This window comes from Salvelinus namaycush, chromosome 29, assembly GCF_016432855.1.
Source record: "Salvelinus namaycush isolate Seneca chromosome 29, SaNama_1.0, whole genome shotgun sequence".
NCBI lineage: Eukaryota > Metazoa > Chordata > Actinopteri > Salmoniformes > Salmonidae > Salvelinus > Salvelinus namaycush.
Window position 1 is genome coordinate 27,502,170 of NC_052335.1, and position 13,768 is coordinate 27,515,937.

The window sequence follows — 13,768 nt, forward strand, 5'->3', positions numbered from 1 at the left end:
ATGCGTGGAATTGTTATCCTCGTCAAACACTTTCTAAATGATATCTAACACACTGCCTTCATATTAAATGACATGCTACCTGTGAAATCTAGACTGCAAAATGAAGGTTCATGATTGTGATTTTCTTATATGGGTAAAGGTATTTTCAATCTGTAGCCGAATACAAGTAGATGGTACACAGGGCGGTGTCTAAAATATAGGAGTAGTGTTTGTCCAACCTGCCGCGATGAATTTGAAGATGAAACGTGCCCTCATGCAGTAATAACCCCAAATAACATTTGCAGTCAGCTCCTCTCACTTCCATTTGTGCCTACTAGTGGGCTAATGTCTTCATTTGATCTCTTGCATGTAGTTTGATCAAACCACGAAAACATATTTGGGTTGATAAATGCTTAACATGTATATCATTTTGTAAACCCATGTCACTACATTTTGGAGAGCAAGACAGACATGCTGTTGCCATGTGAAACAGGATGCTGTTTTATCTGTGAGCTTAGTGGTTAGTGGTGACTGCAGCAGGAGGGGTGTATGTAACTGTTGGACTGTACAAAGCCCTACATGTAGGCTATACTTGGTTGGGCAATGTTAAGGAAGTGTATGCTCTTCATGTGCATCCTCTTGTCATTCTGCGAGTCTGTATGTGCTGTTGTGACTGATGGCTCCAGCATGCTGGTGACATGCTGCTGTAATAGGATATCTCTTCTCTCTGGATCAAACTCTCCTGGTGCCGTACAGTACCTTCAGGACAGTGGTTGGAGGTAAGATAGCTAGATGTTCTAGAAAGGGTAGGATCAACACCTCTCAGCCTATTAGATTACATTACAATGTACAGATTCCATTATTTAACATGGGCTTTTCCTAATTTGCCAAATGTGGAATACAAAGGGCTACTTTATGGTAGAGTGTTGAAGAAAACAATACTTGCCTGCCTCACTGCCTCAACCAAAGGTCTAGATGACCTGCTCACAAGGTTACAAATAACAAAGAGTAATATACTCTAAGGACGTAGTCGCCCTGTCTGTCTGCCTGTACTGTAGCTAATGTTGCAGTGCCTGACTGTCTGTCTGTAGGCCCCATAGGTAGGCCTACCATAGGTGATTCTGTGATGAGCCGTCGCAAGGTGTCTTTGAAGGAGCTGGGTCAGGTGGACTGCCAGGGCTGGCTCTACAAGAAGAAGGAGGGCAAGGGCTTCCTGGGAACAAAATGGAAGAAGTACTGGTTTGTTCTGAAAAAGATCTCCATGTACTGGTACACTGGTCAGACGGTGAGTCCTAGTGTTGTGTTATGTTGTGTTATCCCGTTGTGCTAATCTAATCTTTGTTGTTTTTAGGTTGTTGAGTTGTGCTAATCTAATCTGTCGATCTGTGTTGTGTTGTGTTAGATTAGATTAGCACAACTGTCCCGGAGTTGTGCTAATCTAATCTAACACAACATGTCGTTTTGCTAATCTGTTGTTGGGTTGTTGTGTTCTAATATGTGTTATTGTTATGTTGTGTTGGGACTGAGTCTGTTAACATTTCATTAGCTAAATCTCAAAATGCTTTAGTTAAGGGCAGGGCTGGGGAACTGGCGGCGGTTCCAATTTTGTAGGCCTGCGGACCAATTTAAAAATAAATAAAAAAGAATTTACTGTTCAGTTAGAATAATAGAATACACAAGGTGCTATTTAGACATTTAGTTGTGCGTCAGCAGTCACTCAATTACCCCAGGTCAGCTAAATATTTTTAGATTGTTAAATAAGTCTAGCGTCCAGCTATCTAAACTTGTAGTAAGCATGGTCTAATTACCGACCGGGGTGGGGCCCATTGATAATCATTTATCATATTAAAAACAGCAAACTTTTGCCTCCACCGTATGGCAAAATATGTACAATTGCAGCAAATTTGCTTTAAAACAGCAACATTTTCTCTACACCCAATGGCAACATGTGAGGAATTGCAGGAAATGAACTCTAAAACTTTGCTGTAACGAGGGGGGCTGCTTTGCTCGCATGGTACGGAGGCCCCTTATGATGAGTTCCATTTTTTGTCCCAGCCCCATCAAAGTTGCCCATCTCTGGTTTATGGTATACAAAAAAGTATGCTCATATTCAATCAAATGTATTTATAAAGCCCTTTTTACATCAGCCGATGTCACAAAGTGCTATACAGAAACCCAGCCTAAAACCCCAAACAGCAAGTAATGCAGATGTAGAAGCACGGTGGCTAGGAAAAACTCCCTATAAAGGCAGGAACCTAGGAAAAAACCTAGAGAGGAACCAGGCTCTGATGGGTGGCCAGTCCTCTTCTGGCTGTGCCGGGTGGAGATTATAACAGTACATGGCCAAGATGTTCAAGCGTTCATAGATGACCAGCAGGGTCAAATAATAATAATCACAGTGGTTGTCGAGGGTGCAACATAGAGTGCAACAGGTCAGCACCTCAGCAGTAGATGTCAGTTGGCTTTTCATAGCCGAGTATTCAGAGTTCGAGAAAACAGGTGTGGTAGAGAGAGAGATAGTCAATCATATGACCTACTGAAGAGATGAGTCTTCAATAAAGATTTAAAGTTCAAGACCGAGTCTGCGTCTCTCACAGATAGACAGACCATTCCAAAACAAATGGAGCTCAATAGGAGAAAGCCCTGCCTCCAGCTGTTTGCTTAGAAATACTAGGGACCATAAGGAGGCCTGCGTATTGTAACCGTAGCGTACATGTTGGTACAGTTGAAGTCGGAAGTTTACATACACCTTAGCCAAATTCATTTAAACTCAGTTTCTCATAATTTCTGACAATTAATCCTAGTAAAGATTCCCTGTCTTAGGTCAGTTAGGATCACCATTTCATTTTAATGTGAAATGTCAGAATAATAGTAGAGAGAATTATTTATTTCAGCTTTTATTTCTTTCATCACATTCCCAGTGGGTCAGAAGTTTACATACACAATTAGTATTTGGTAGCATTGCCTTTAAATTGTTTAACCTGAGTCAAACATTTCGGTTAGCCTTCCACAAGCTTCCCACAATAAGTTCGGTGAATTTTGGCCCATTCCTACTGACAGAGCTGGCGTAACTGAGTCAGGTTTGTAGGCCTCCTTGCTCGCACACGCTTTTTCAGTTCTGCCCACACATTTTCTATAGGATTGAGGTCAGGGCTTTGTGATGGCCACTCCAATACCTTGACTTTGTTGTCCTTAAGCCATTTTGCCACAACTTTGGAAGTATGCTTGGGGTCGTTGTCCATTTGGAAGGCCATTTGCGACCAAGCTTTAACTTCCTGACTGATGTCTTGAGATGTTGCTTCAATATATCCACATCATTTTCCTACCTCATGATTCCATCTATTTTGTGAAGTGCACCAGTCCCTCCTGCAGCAAAGCACCCCCACAACATGATGCTGCCACCCCCTTGCTTCATTGTTGGGATGGTGTTCTCCGGCTTGCAAGCCTCCCCCTTTTTCCTCCAAACATAACGATGGTTATTATGGCCAAACAGTTCTATTTTTGTTTCATCAGACCAGAGGACATTTCTCCAAAAAGTACGATCTTTGTCCCAATGTGCAGTTGCAAACCGTAGTCTGGCTTTTTTATGGCAGTTTTGGAGCAGTGGCTTCTTCCTTGCTGAGTGGCCTTTCAGGTTATGTTGATATAGGACTCGTTTTACTGTGGATATAGATACTTTTGTACCCATTTCTTCCAGCATCTTCACAAGGTCCTTTGCTGTTGTTCTGGGATTGATTTGCACTTTTCGCTCTTTGCACTTTTCATCTCTAGGAGACAGAACACGTCTCCTTCCTGAGCGGTATGACGGCTGCTTGGTCCCATGGTATTTATACTTGCGTACTATTGTTTGTACAGATGAACGTGGTACCTTCAGGTGTTTGGAAATTGCTCCCAAGGATGAACCAGAATTGTGGAGGTCTACAATTTTTTTTCTGAGGTCTTGGCTGATTTCTTTTGATTTTCCCATGATGTCAAGCAAAGACGCACTGAGTTTGAAGGTAGGCCTTGAACTACATCCACAGGTACACCTCCAATTGACTCAAATTATGTCAATTAGCCTATTAGAAGCTTCTAAAGCCATGACATCATTTTGGGGAATTTTACAATCTGTTTAAAGGCACAGTCAATTTAGTGTATGTAAACTTCTGACCCACTGGAATTGTGATACAGTGAATTATAAGTGAAATCATCTGTCTGTAAACATGCACAAAGTAGATGTCCTAACCGACTTGCCAAAACTATAGTTTGTTAACAAGAAACTTGTGGAGTGGTTGAAAAACGAGTTTTAATGACTCCAACCTAAGCGTATGTAAACTTCTGACTTCAACTGTAAATATTAAAACAGTAATGTGTACTACTCTCCCGGACAATGTTCCTCTAACCAACCATATTTATTAACTATCATCTTGTCATATGAGCGTAATCAATTATGCATGTTATTGTTGTTTCTCTCTCTGTCACCTCTTGGTGTGTAGGCTGAGAAAGCAGAAGGATACATCGACCTTACAAACTTCACTGTCGACCAAGCAACAGAGTGCAAGAAAAAGCAGTAAGGTTTTTCTAATTTAAAGTTTCCATTTGGCCTGTTGGAAACCTGAGTAGTGTGGGCTACACACCCCACGGTCACAGGAAATTGCTGGGCTTTTGCAAGTCGAGCTCAAATGTAGTCTTTGTACGGTAACTCTTCCTTGCTGTCCATTGACGGTATATTTCAAGCTGTGGTCTGTATTATCACATGTAGCATTCTTTCGTCTGTGTAAATCATCAACCCTAAACCATGTTTCTTTTGTTCTTTATGGTATGAACGCATGCATACAATAACTGCTGGTCTGCTGTTGACCCCATTTTGTGGTTTCACTTTTGCTTCCTTCCACACAGAGCAGTGTTCCACTCTCTCCTTTAGTGTCCTATCCTGTCGTAGTAATGATAATAATTGTATTTGTAGAGCATTTTTCATATGTTTACGCTCAAAACACTCAATGTAGTATTTGTTGATCTGACGGCTATGTTGTTTTGCCTGATCTCATTCAGTGCTATGAAGGCCAGCCATCCACAGGTTGTGACACTCTACTTTGCCGCCGAGAGTCTGAGAGAGATGAACAAGTGAGTATGTAAAAGAGGAGGGCAATGGAGGCAGGCCAGGAGGTTGTAGCCTACTTGTGCCAAATATTTTTTATAACTAAACCAAGATAGACCACAGCCTGTCGTTTCCAATGGGAATAGATGAGTCATAGTGGGCAGAACAAGCAAGGAGGTTTGCAGAGCCAAGCACGAGCTAGCGAGATCCTATTGGCCGGTTCTGGCATACATCTGCGTATTTCCGTTAGGGAACGCCTACTCTGTGAAATGCGGTGTGCAATAACTCAATTCGACTTTGCACTCCTTCTAAACAATGTGATTTAAAAGAAACTTTGGCAAAGGCTAAAGTCTACAAAACTTAGTCCACTCTGTTCATAACATATGTTAATTTTGGGACATAAAACTGTATTGAGATCAAATGTTTAATGATGACAACATTTGCAGAATGTAGGCCAAAATCTATCTCATTTTATCTTCTCCCACTGCCCACCAGTGGGCTTCCTCTCACTACCATATTTGGTAGTGAGTGGAAACGCCAAGCAGATGCTTCATATTTATACATCCAGTGAAATATTTGGCTCGTTGTTCTATCTGTGTTTGTGCAACGCTGATGTCAAAGGAACACTTACTGGAAGAGGATGTGGGCTGACGCTATGAAAATATAGCCTATTTATGTGAACGACTTTTTGTGTACTGTTTAAATGGTGTGAAAATTGAATCTTATTGTATATTATCTCAGCTTCATTTGGTTTCATGGGGCCATATTAAAATGCCATTACAGTTACCCATCCTGAAACTATTTCAGGAAGCTACAAGCTATTTGAGGAAGCATGTGCAAAGAGGACATTTGCCTCATAAGTACATAAAGCATTGGCCGTACTGGTCAGCTATTAGTGTTTTTAAGTCATGGCTTCTCAATGTTACAGGTGGCTGTCTAAACTGTCAGCAGCAGCGGCTGCTACACTGAACGAGTCGTCACGAGTCGTCGAGAGGAACACTGGGGGTAATGGACTCAAGACATTACATGGATATTTTTTTATTCAATTGTTTTGTTTGTTTTCTTGATGGGGAGAGCCAGCAATAAGCCAGGCGAACGATAGAGGGGAACACCATTGGTGTAGTGGAGGGTATACCCACTTATTTTTCAGTGGGCATTGCGTGAACACATTTCTTAATCTCCACTGATGCGTATCAAAGTAGTGTACTGGAAGTATAAACCATGTCAATTAATAGGGATGATGGAACAGATCAGAATGTTTCGCTTAAAATGTTGATAAACTATTCCTTCACATTTTAGGCGCAGCAATGTACACACGGCGCTAGGCCTTACGCGTGAAAGTTCCCGAAATGCAATTGCGGGAAAACGCCCTTCTAAAATGCGCATCGCACAAAGCGAGCGGTTTAATGGACAGAAATCGAAATATCCGTTAGAAATTTAGGAAAGGGCGGGATATAAAGATGCAACAACTTTCATGAGTTGCTACTGTGACTAGGATAATGCCTTTGGCTGATAGACAATAAAATAAAGTTGAAAGAACCAATAGAACAGGAGAATGCATATGAGTAAGTCTTTAGAAAAAATGATTGCCTCCACGTTTCTGTGGTCGGATTTTGGTTATAGGGTACTTTGAAGCAAGGGAAGACAACATAATATGAAGTAAAACGTCCAGGTGTCAAACAATTAATGAACAGGAACAATATCGTGATGGTAATGATAGACCTAACTGTCTTCTGGTAGATGGAAAGGCTTTCCCAAAAAGCTCTATTAAATGTCAACTAGCTACAAAGTAGCCCATGTCTACCTGTCAGACGGATATCATGATTATTTGCATCAATCCATTGGCGTGCGTGCGTTTGTCTAGAGTGCTACAGTGAGGAGAGTGACCAAGAGGAGGTTGAGTCACTGGAGACATCTGACGTTTTCGACTCTGAGCAGCTGACCATAGACTCTGTTAATGTGAGTGCTCTGTCCCATTATACTGCTTTGTATGTATGAAGATTGTTCAGCATTGATGCTACTTTGTGCTAGTGTTTAGACTCAGTGTCGACTCAGACTCTGTGTCTGTTGCTGTAGATAAGACAATACGCCTCATGTTAACCCAGTGTGAATGTTGTTCTCTGTTCTCTCTCTGCCCAGGGAGATGTCCCCCCATCTTGCTCCACCTCGTCCCCCTGTCACTCCACTGACCCCATGTCTGCCCCTGACAGCATTGTGACTTCAGAGAGCATGGAGTCCTGGCTGGATGTCCCTTCTCCAGAGAGGGCAGTGGGACAGGGCGCTCCCCTCCACCCCTTCAGACTGGAAGAGGAGGATGGACCAGGGGCTGAGGCCCAGGGAGGAAAGGAGGGTAAACTGTTAGCTTATTTGAATCGACACCACATCATCTCATTATCCTGGATTGACATCACATCATCTCATTATCCTGGATTGACACCGCATCATCTCATTATCCTGGATTGACATCACATCATCTCATTATCCTGGATTGACATCACATCATCTCATTATCCTGGATTGACATCACATCATCTCATTATCCTGGATTGACACCACATCATCTCATTATCCTGGATTGACACCACATCATCTCATTATCCTGGATTGACATCACATCATCTCATTATCCTGGATTGACATCACATCATCTCATTATCCTGGATTGACATCACATCATCTCATTATCCTGGATTGACATCACATCATCTCATTATCCTGGATTGACATCACATCATCTCATGATCCTGGATTGACATCACATCATCTCATTATCCTGGATTGACACCACATCATCTCATTATCCTGGATTGACACCACATCATCTCATTATCCTGGATTGACATCACATCATCTCATTATCCTGGATTGACATCACATCATCTCATTATCCTGGATTGACACCACATCATCTCATTATCCTGGATTGACACCACATCATCTCATTATCCTGGATTGACACCACATCATCTCATTATCCTGGATTGACACCACATCATCTCATTATCCTGGATTGACATCACATCATCTCATTATCCTGGATTGACACCACATCATCTCATTATCCTGGATTGACATCACATCATCTCATTATCCTGGATTGACACCACATCATCTCATTATCCTGGATTGACACCACATCATCTCATTATCCTGGATTGACATCACATCATCTCATTATCCTGGATTGACATCACATCATCTCATTATCCTGGATTGACATCACATCATCTCATTATCCTGGATTGACACCACATCATCTCATTATCCTGGATTGACATCACATCATCTCATTATCCTGGATTGACATCACATCATCTCATTATCCTGGATTGACACCACATCATCTCATTATCCTGGATTGACACCACATCATCTCATTATCCTGGATTGACACAAAAGATGGCAGAGTAGCCTAGTTAACACCCACACCTCTATACTGCCTGTTTGTTCTTATGAAATTATTTTGAATGATAACATGTAAATGATGGCATATTTGTATGCCAAATCTTGATTTATTATTATGATGATTTTTAGAGGGCACATCTGATGAAATGGAGGCACTGTACATCCATCTGAAGCATGCCAGACTATCTCCAACTGGAGAACTGAAGAGGGACTTCAGAGCGTCATTCATTCAACGCTGCAAAAATGACAGAGTCAATGAGAAGCTGCATCTGGTTAGGACCCTCAACAGCACTTTAAAGGTGAGTCACTTCATTCTGGGTCGATGAGCTTTCTGCTCATTAGAACAGGGTCATGTTCAGCAGGGCACGCCATAATTTATTTTTCAAACAAAGTGTAAATTAGCATTTCTGCTGGACTAGTTTCAGGTAGTAGCTCCCCACAACCCTGATCTCTCATAGTTTGTCAATCAAACCCATGAACATGGAAGTTTTTAGTTTGCTGATTTTCCTTGGCTACAATACCCTTAGATGCACCTACATTAATTCCTGTTGAAATGTGAACAGCTGTACATGTCTTTTCAACACCTTAGTCTGATTTATATATTTAATAGGCAAAAGAAGCCGACCTGTTGGCTATAGAACACGTGCTGGCAGATCCCATTCTTACTGCACAGAGGTATCGTCAATGGAGGGTTGGGAACGTGGCGCTACTGCAGGAGATCACTCATCGCAAAAAGGGCCCACCAGGTGGCAGCAGAGAGCAGTCGTTCCCCCTCGAAGCTCCACGGACCCACTGCATCGCTGAAACCAGTGTGTGACCAACACAGAACAATGATAGGCATAGAGGCATCGGATACGATTCTTCACGGCCCGTATTTATAAAGCGGCTCAGTTTAGGAGTGTTGATCTAAGATCAACCCCCCCCCCCCCCCCCTTAAGGCGAAACTGATTTTTGATCAGCACTACTCTGAGATACTTTATGAGTAGGAGCCCAGGCATGCCCGTAAACAAAAAAACAACAGCATTGTATTCCTTATTTTATCGAGAATATTCCTGAAAATGTGCCGTGGATATTCCTATGCTTTCTTGTATGAATGGTTATCCATGTTTCTTACAGTCTTTTAAACACATTTTATTTTATGACATGTGCAGTATAGTGCCACTTATGGATTTTGGGAATAAGATGCTCTCTCTTTTAAAGGGAAACGTAATTATAATGGGACATTTTGCATTCCTTTAGAAATGTGTTTGCTAAATCACAGGGTCATGTATCCTATCACTGGGTAGGGGTTGGGTGTTATACCATTTTTTAGTCACCATTGTTTGTAACACTGATATTAAGGAAGGTTGTTCTAGGTACACACCTTGTTCAATTAGTTTCACATCACTGAGTCTGGCCTAAGTAGAGTTTGTCTAAATAACTTTTCCTATCATAAGTAAATCAGCATTGACTAAATTATATTTTTTATTTGTTTTTAATATTTTTATATATTTTATCATTCAAACTTTGTAAATATTTTGTACATTGTGTATGGTTTTGTGGAACAAACTTGTACTGTTTACATGTACAAGTTTACATTTTATAAACAAATAAAGTCAGAGCTTTTTGCTAAGTCAAAGCCTAATGTCGTATTGACTTATTATCAGTAGGCCACATGGCTCCAAATAGGCTAATGATGGCACGCATTGAACCTGCTGGTATTTCTGTACAGCAGCATTCACACGCTGAAATTAGTATTAAAGCACGACATCTGCAGTAGCAATGAAAAGGTCAAAGTATTGTAAAGAAACTGCATATGATTGCAGAAATACTCGTCAAAAAGTTATGTGAATGAAGTTGATGGAAAGTAGCCTGGAAGATGCAGATGATATCTTGGCCATCTGTTGCAGGACCTTTTGTGTAAAGCACAAAGAAGGATTCTTGGCTGGCTGCCCTCCTGTCAACCTCACTGCTGACACCAACTCAATTGAATGAGGAATGGGAGGGTTATTCACTGTCTCTCCACTAGAAGGCCCTGTTATGCCTGATGGATGGAGAGCCTGTCTTTGACTGCTTCTTTCTCAGATGGTGCATTATTCCCAACAAAGTGCACTACTTTTGCCCAGAGCCCTATAGGGCCCTAAATAGGGTACCATTGCAGACAGCATTGCCTTGCTGTAGGCCTCAGGGTTGGTAGGGGAACTCGCCTTGCAGCATAACTAAGGTTAACAGAACTTTAAATGTGTTTCCCAGGAAAACACCTATGTTTTCCATGGATGCTATCCTATATGAGCCCCCTGAGGGCTAACACAGTATATATTTAACTGGGGTCATACTGAAGGAGAGAGAAGACTGCAGTAGAGGGTATAGGAGGACTACCTAGTATACACTGCACTGTGTTATTATGATGTTTAATGAAAAGGCTCTTTTCAAACTGACTATGTACTCTAAATTGGAGTGGTTACATGTGTGTGGTCTTGGGAATGTCAGTGTGTATGAGCTAGAGCTGTTAAATAAGCAGTCGCATTCCGAACACCTGATGACAAGTTATCTAAATGTAGAGACGGAGTATGAGACGTCAAGAGGCAAAATGTCAAATAAACGATTAGATAGAATTTCAGAGTGCAGGTGTTTTACAACAAACTGGTCAGAAAATAAAACAGACTCTCTTTGTGTAGACACAAAGCAAGCTATTGTTGGGGCCAGAGGTGTGGAATTAAGGCTTATCTAGACCTACTCATATCCAACTATGGCTCTGCTGCTTACAAACGGTAAAATGGTCTCAAAATGGTTTAATCATGAGAGGATTTGGATGCAGGGCTGCCTGCTCCCCGCAAAATCAGCATGAACAGACTTCTTTGCATTTAACAGGAGATCCCTGGGTTATATGCATATCTATTAGTCTCTGACGTTCTCCACTCAAGAGTACAGAGAGCGATGTCAACAGCAACTTTGTTGTCCCGTTCATTAAAAATGACCTGAACTACACACACACACACACACACACTGGTGATGGGGTATACATCATACACTGACTCATTAGTGTAATATGAATTAATGACTTGTGGTTTACCAATCCACACAGAAATTATTTTATATGATGCTGACTAAATCAGGGGCTAATATTGCCTTTCCTAGAGTTCTATCGTGTCAATATTATTTTTCTCTTTCAAAAGAGTATCAAAACCTTGATACAATAAATGTCATGAAATGTAAATTCTACATTGAGTGAGAGAGATATGGCCTTGAGTAATCTGCAAAGATGATAATGTTGGGGAAACATCAGCTATTTCTATTGGCGTATACTGTATGTCCAGCCGTAAGAATGTCCCAGGCCAACATGAAGCTGGTTCAAGAAGGGCTATTTCTCGGTAGGTTGTGTTTATGTGCATATTTAACAAACTGATTTGTTCTACAGTGCCTTCAGAAAGTATTCAGACCCCTTGACTTTTTCCACATTTTGTTACATTAAAGCTTTATTCTAAAATTGATTACATGAATACAAAACCTCAGCAATCTACACACAATACCCCATGATGACAAAGTGAAAACAGGTTTTTAGAAATTTTTACAAAAGTATAAAAAACAGAAATGTCTTATTTACATAAGACCGTTTGCCATGAGACTCGAAATTGAGCTCAGGTGCATCCTGTTTCCATTGATCATCCTTGAGATGTTTCTACAACTTGATTGGAGTCCATCTGTGGTAAATTGAACTGATTGGATATGATTTGGAAAGGCACCCACCTGTCTATATAAGGTCCCACAGTTGACTGTGCATGTCAGAGCAAAAACCAAGCCATGAGGTCAAAGGAATTGTACGTAGAGCTCAGACAAGATTGTGTCAAGGCACAGATCTGGAGAAGGGTACCAAAAAATGTCTGCAGCAATGAAGGTCCCCAAGAACACAGTGGCATCCATCATTCTTAAATGGAAAAAATGTGGAACCACCAAGACACTTCCTAGAGCTGGCCACCCGGCCAAACTGAGAAATCGGGAGAGAAGAGCCTTGGTCAGGGAGGTGACCAAGAACCCAATGGTCACTCTGACAGAGCTCTAGAGTTCCTCTGTGGAGATGGGAGAATCTTCCAGAAGGACAACCATCTCTGCAGCACTCCACCAATCAGGCCTTTTATGGTAGAGTGGCCAGATGGAAGCCACTCCTCAGAAAAAGGCACATAACAGCCTGCTTGGAGTTTGCCAAAAAGGCACCTGAAGAATCTCAGACCATGATAAACAAGATTCTCTGGTCTGATGAAACCAAGAGTGAACTCTTTGGCCTGAATGCCAAGCGTCACATCTGGAGGAAACCTGGTATCCCTATGGTGGCAGCATCTTCTGTGGGGATGTTTTTCAGCGGCAGGGACTGGGAGACTAGTCTGGATCGATGGAAAGATGAACAGAGCAAAGTATAGAGAGATCCTTGATGAAAATCTGCTGCAGAGCGCTCAGGACCTCAGACTGGGGCGAAGGATCACCTTCCAACAGGACAATGACCCTAAACACACAGCCAAGACAACGCAGAAGTGGCTTCGGGACAAGTCTCTGAATGTCCTTGAGTGGCACAGTCAGAGCTTGAACTTGAACCCAATCGAACATCTCTGGAAAGACCTAAAAATAGAGAATGGGAGAAACTCCCCAAAATACAGGTATGCCAAGCTTGTAGTGTCATACCCAAGAAGACTCGAGGATGTAATCTCTGCCAAAGGTGCTTCAAAAAAGTACTTAAAGGGTCTGAGTACTTATGTAAATGTCATATTACATTTATTTTTGTTTTTTTATAGATTAGCAAAATAAAAACTGTTTTTGCTTTGCCATTATGGGGTATTGTAAAGATTGAGGGAAAAAAATATTTAATACATTTTAGAATAAGGCTGTAACGTAACAACCAGAGTAGAGACCAGAGTAGAGTAAAGCACTGGTCAAAAGTAGTGCACTATAAAGAGAATAGGGTGCCATTTGGGAGGTAAATAAAGACTCCAGTGAGTCATTAGTCATCTTTGGACAGATTCAGAAACAGCCTTGGTGTTGCTCAGATGACAATGCCACACATTCCTAAGCAGTGTTTGTGGTGTAGGCCACCACCAATGTCGCGTCAGACCAGCTACAGAGTGCTCCTCACTTTAACCCACAGCGAAGGAGCAACAAGAGGACTGTTTGTCACAATCGCCATAATAACTGGACCAAAGCGCAGCATGATCTGGGTTCCACATTTTTATTTACTATGTGAAACTCAAAGCAAAACAAAACAATAAACGAACAAACGAAACGTGAAGAAAATGCAGTGCTAACAGGCACTACACAAAACCAAGATCCCACAAAGCACAA

General features: G+C 41.5%; 1 protein-coding gene across 1 annotated transcript; it reads left to right on the plus strand.

Annotated features, from left to right (window-relative positions):
- Window positions 1-506: 506 nt before the first annotated feature.
- On the plus strand, window positions 507-10,000 carry ipcef1 (interaction protein for cytohesin exchange factors 1). The gene is made up of 9 exons (XM_038968855.1): window positions 507-758; window positions 1,071-1,264; window positions 4,455-4,528; window positions 5,011-5,082; window positions 5,985-6,061; window positions 6,921-7,015; window positions 7,196-7,406; window positions 8,591-8,760; window positions 9,072-10,000. Exons 2-9 carry the CDS (start codon window positions 1,106-1,108, stop codon window positions 9,276-9,278), a joined length of 1,065 nt encoding a protein of 354 aa, XP_038824783.1. The 5' UTR covers window positions 507-758; window positions 1,071-1,105; the 3' UTR covers window positions 9,279-10,000.
- Window positions 10,001-13,768: the final 3,768 nt, after the last annotated feature.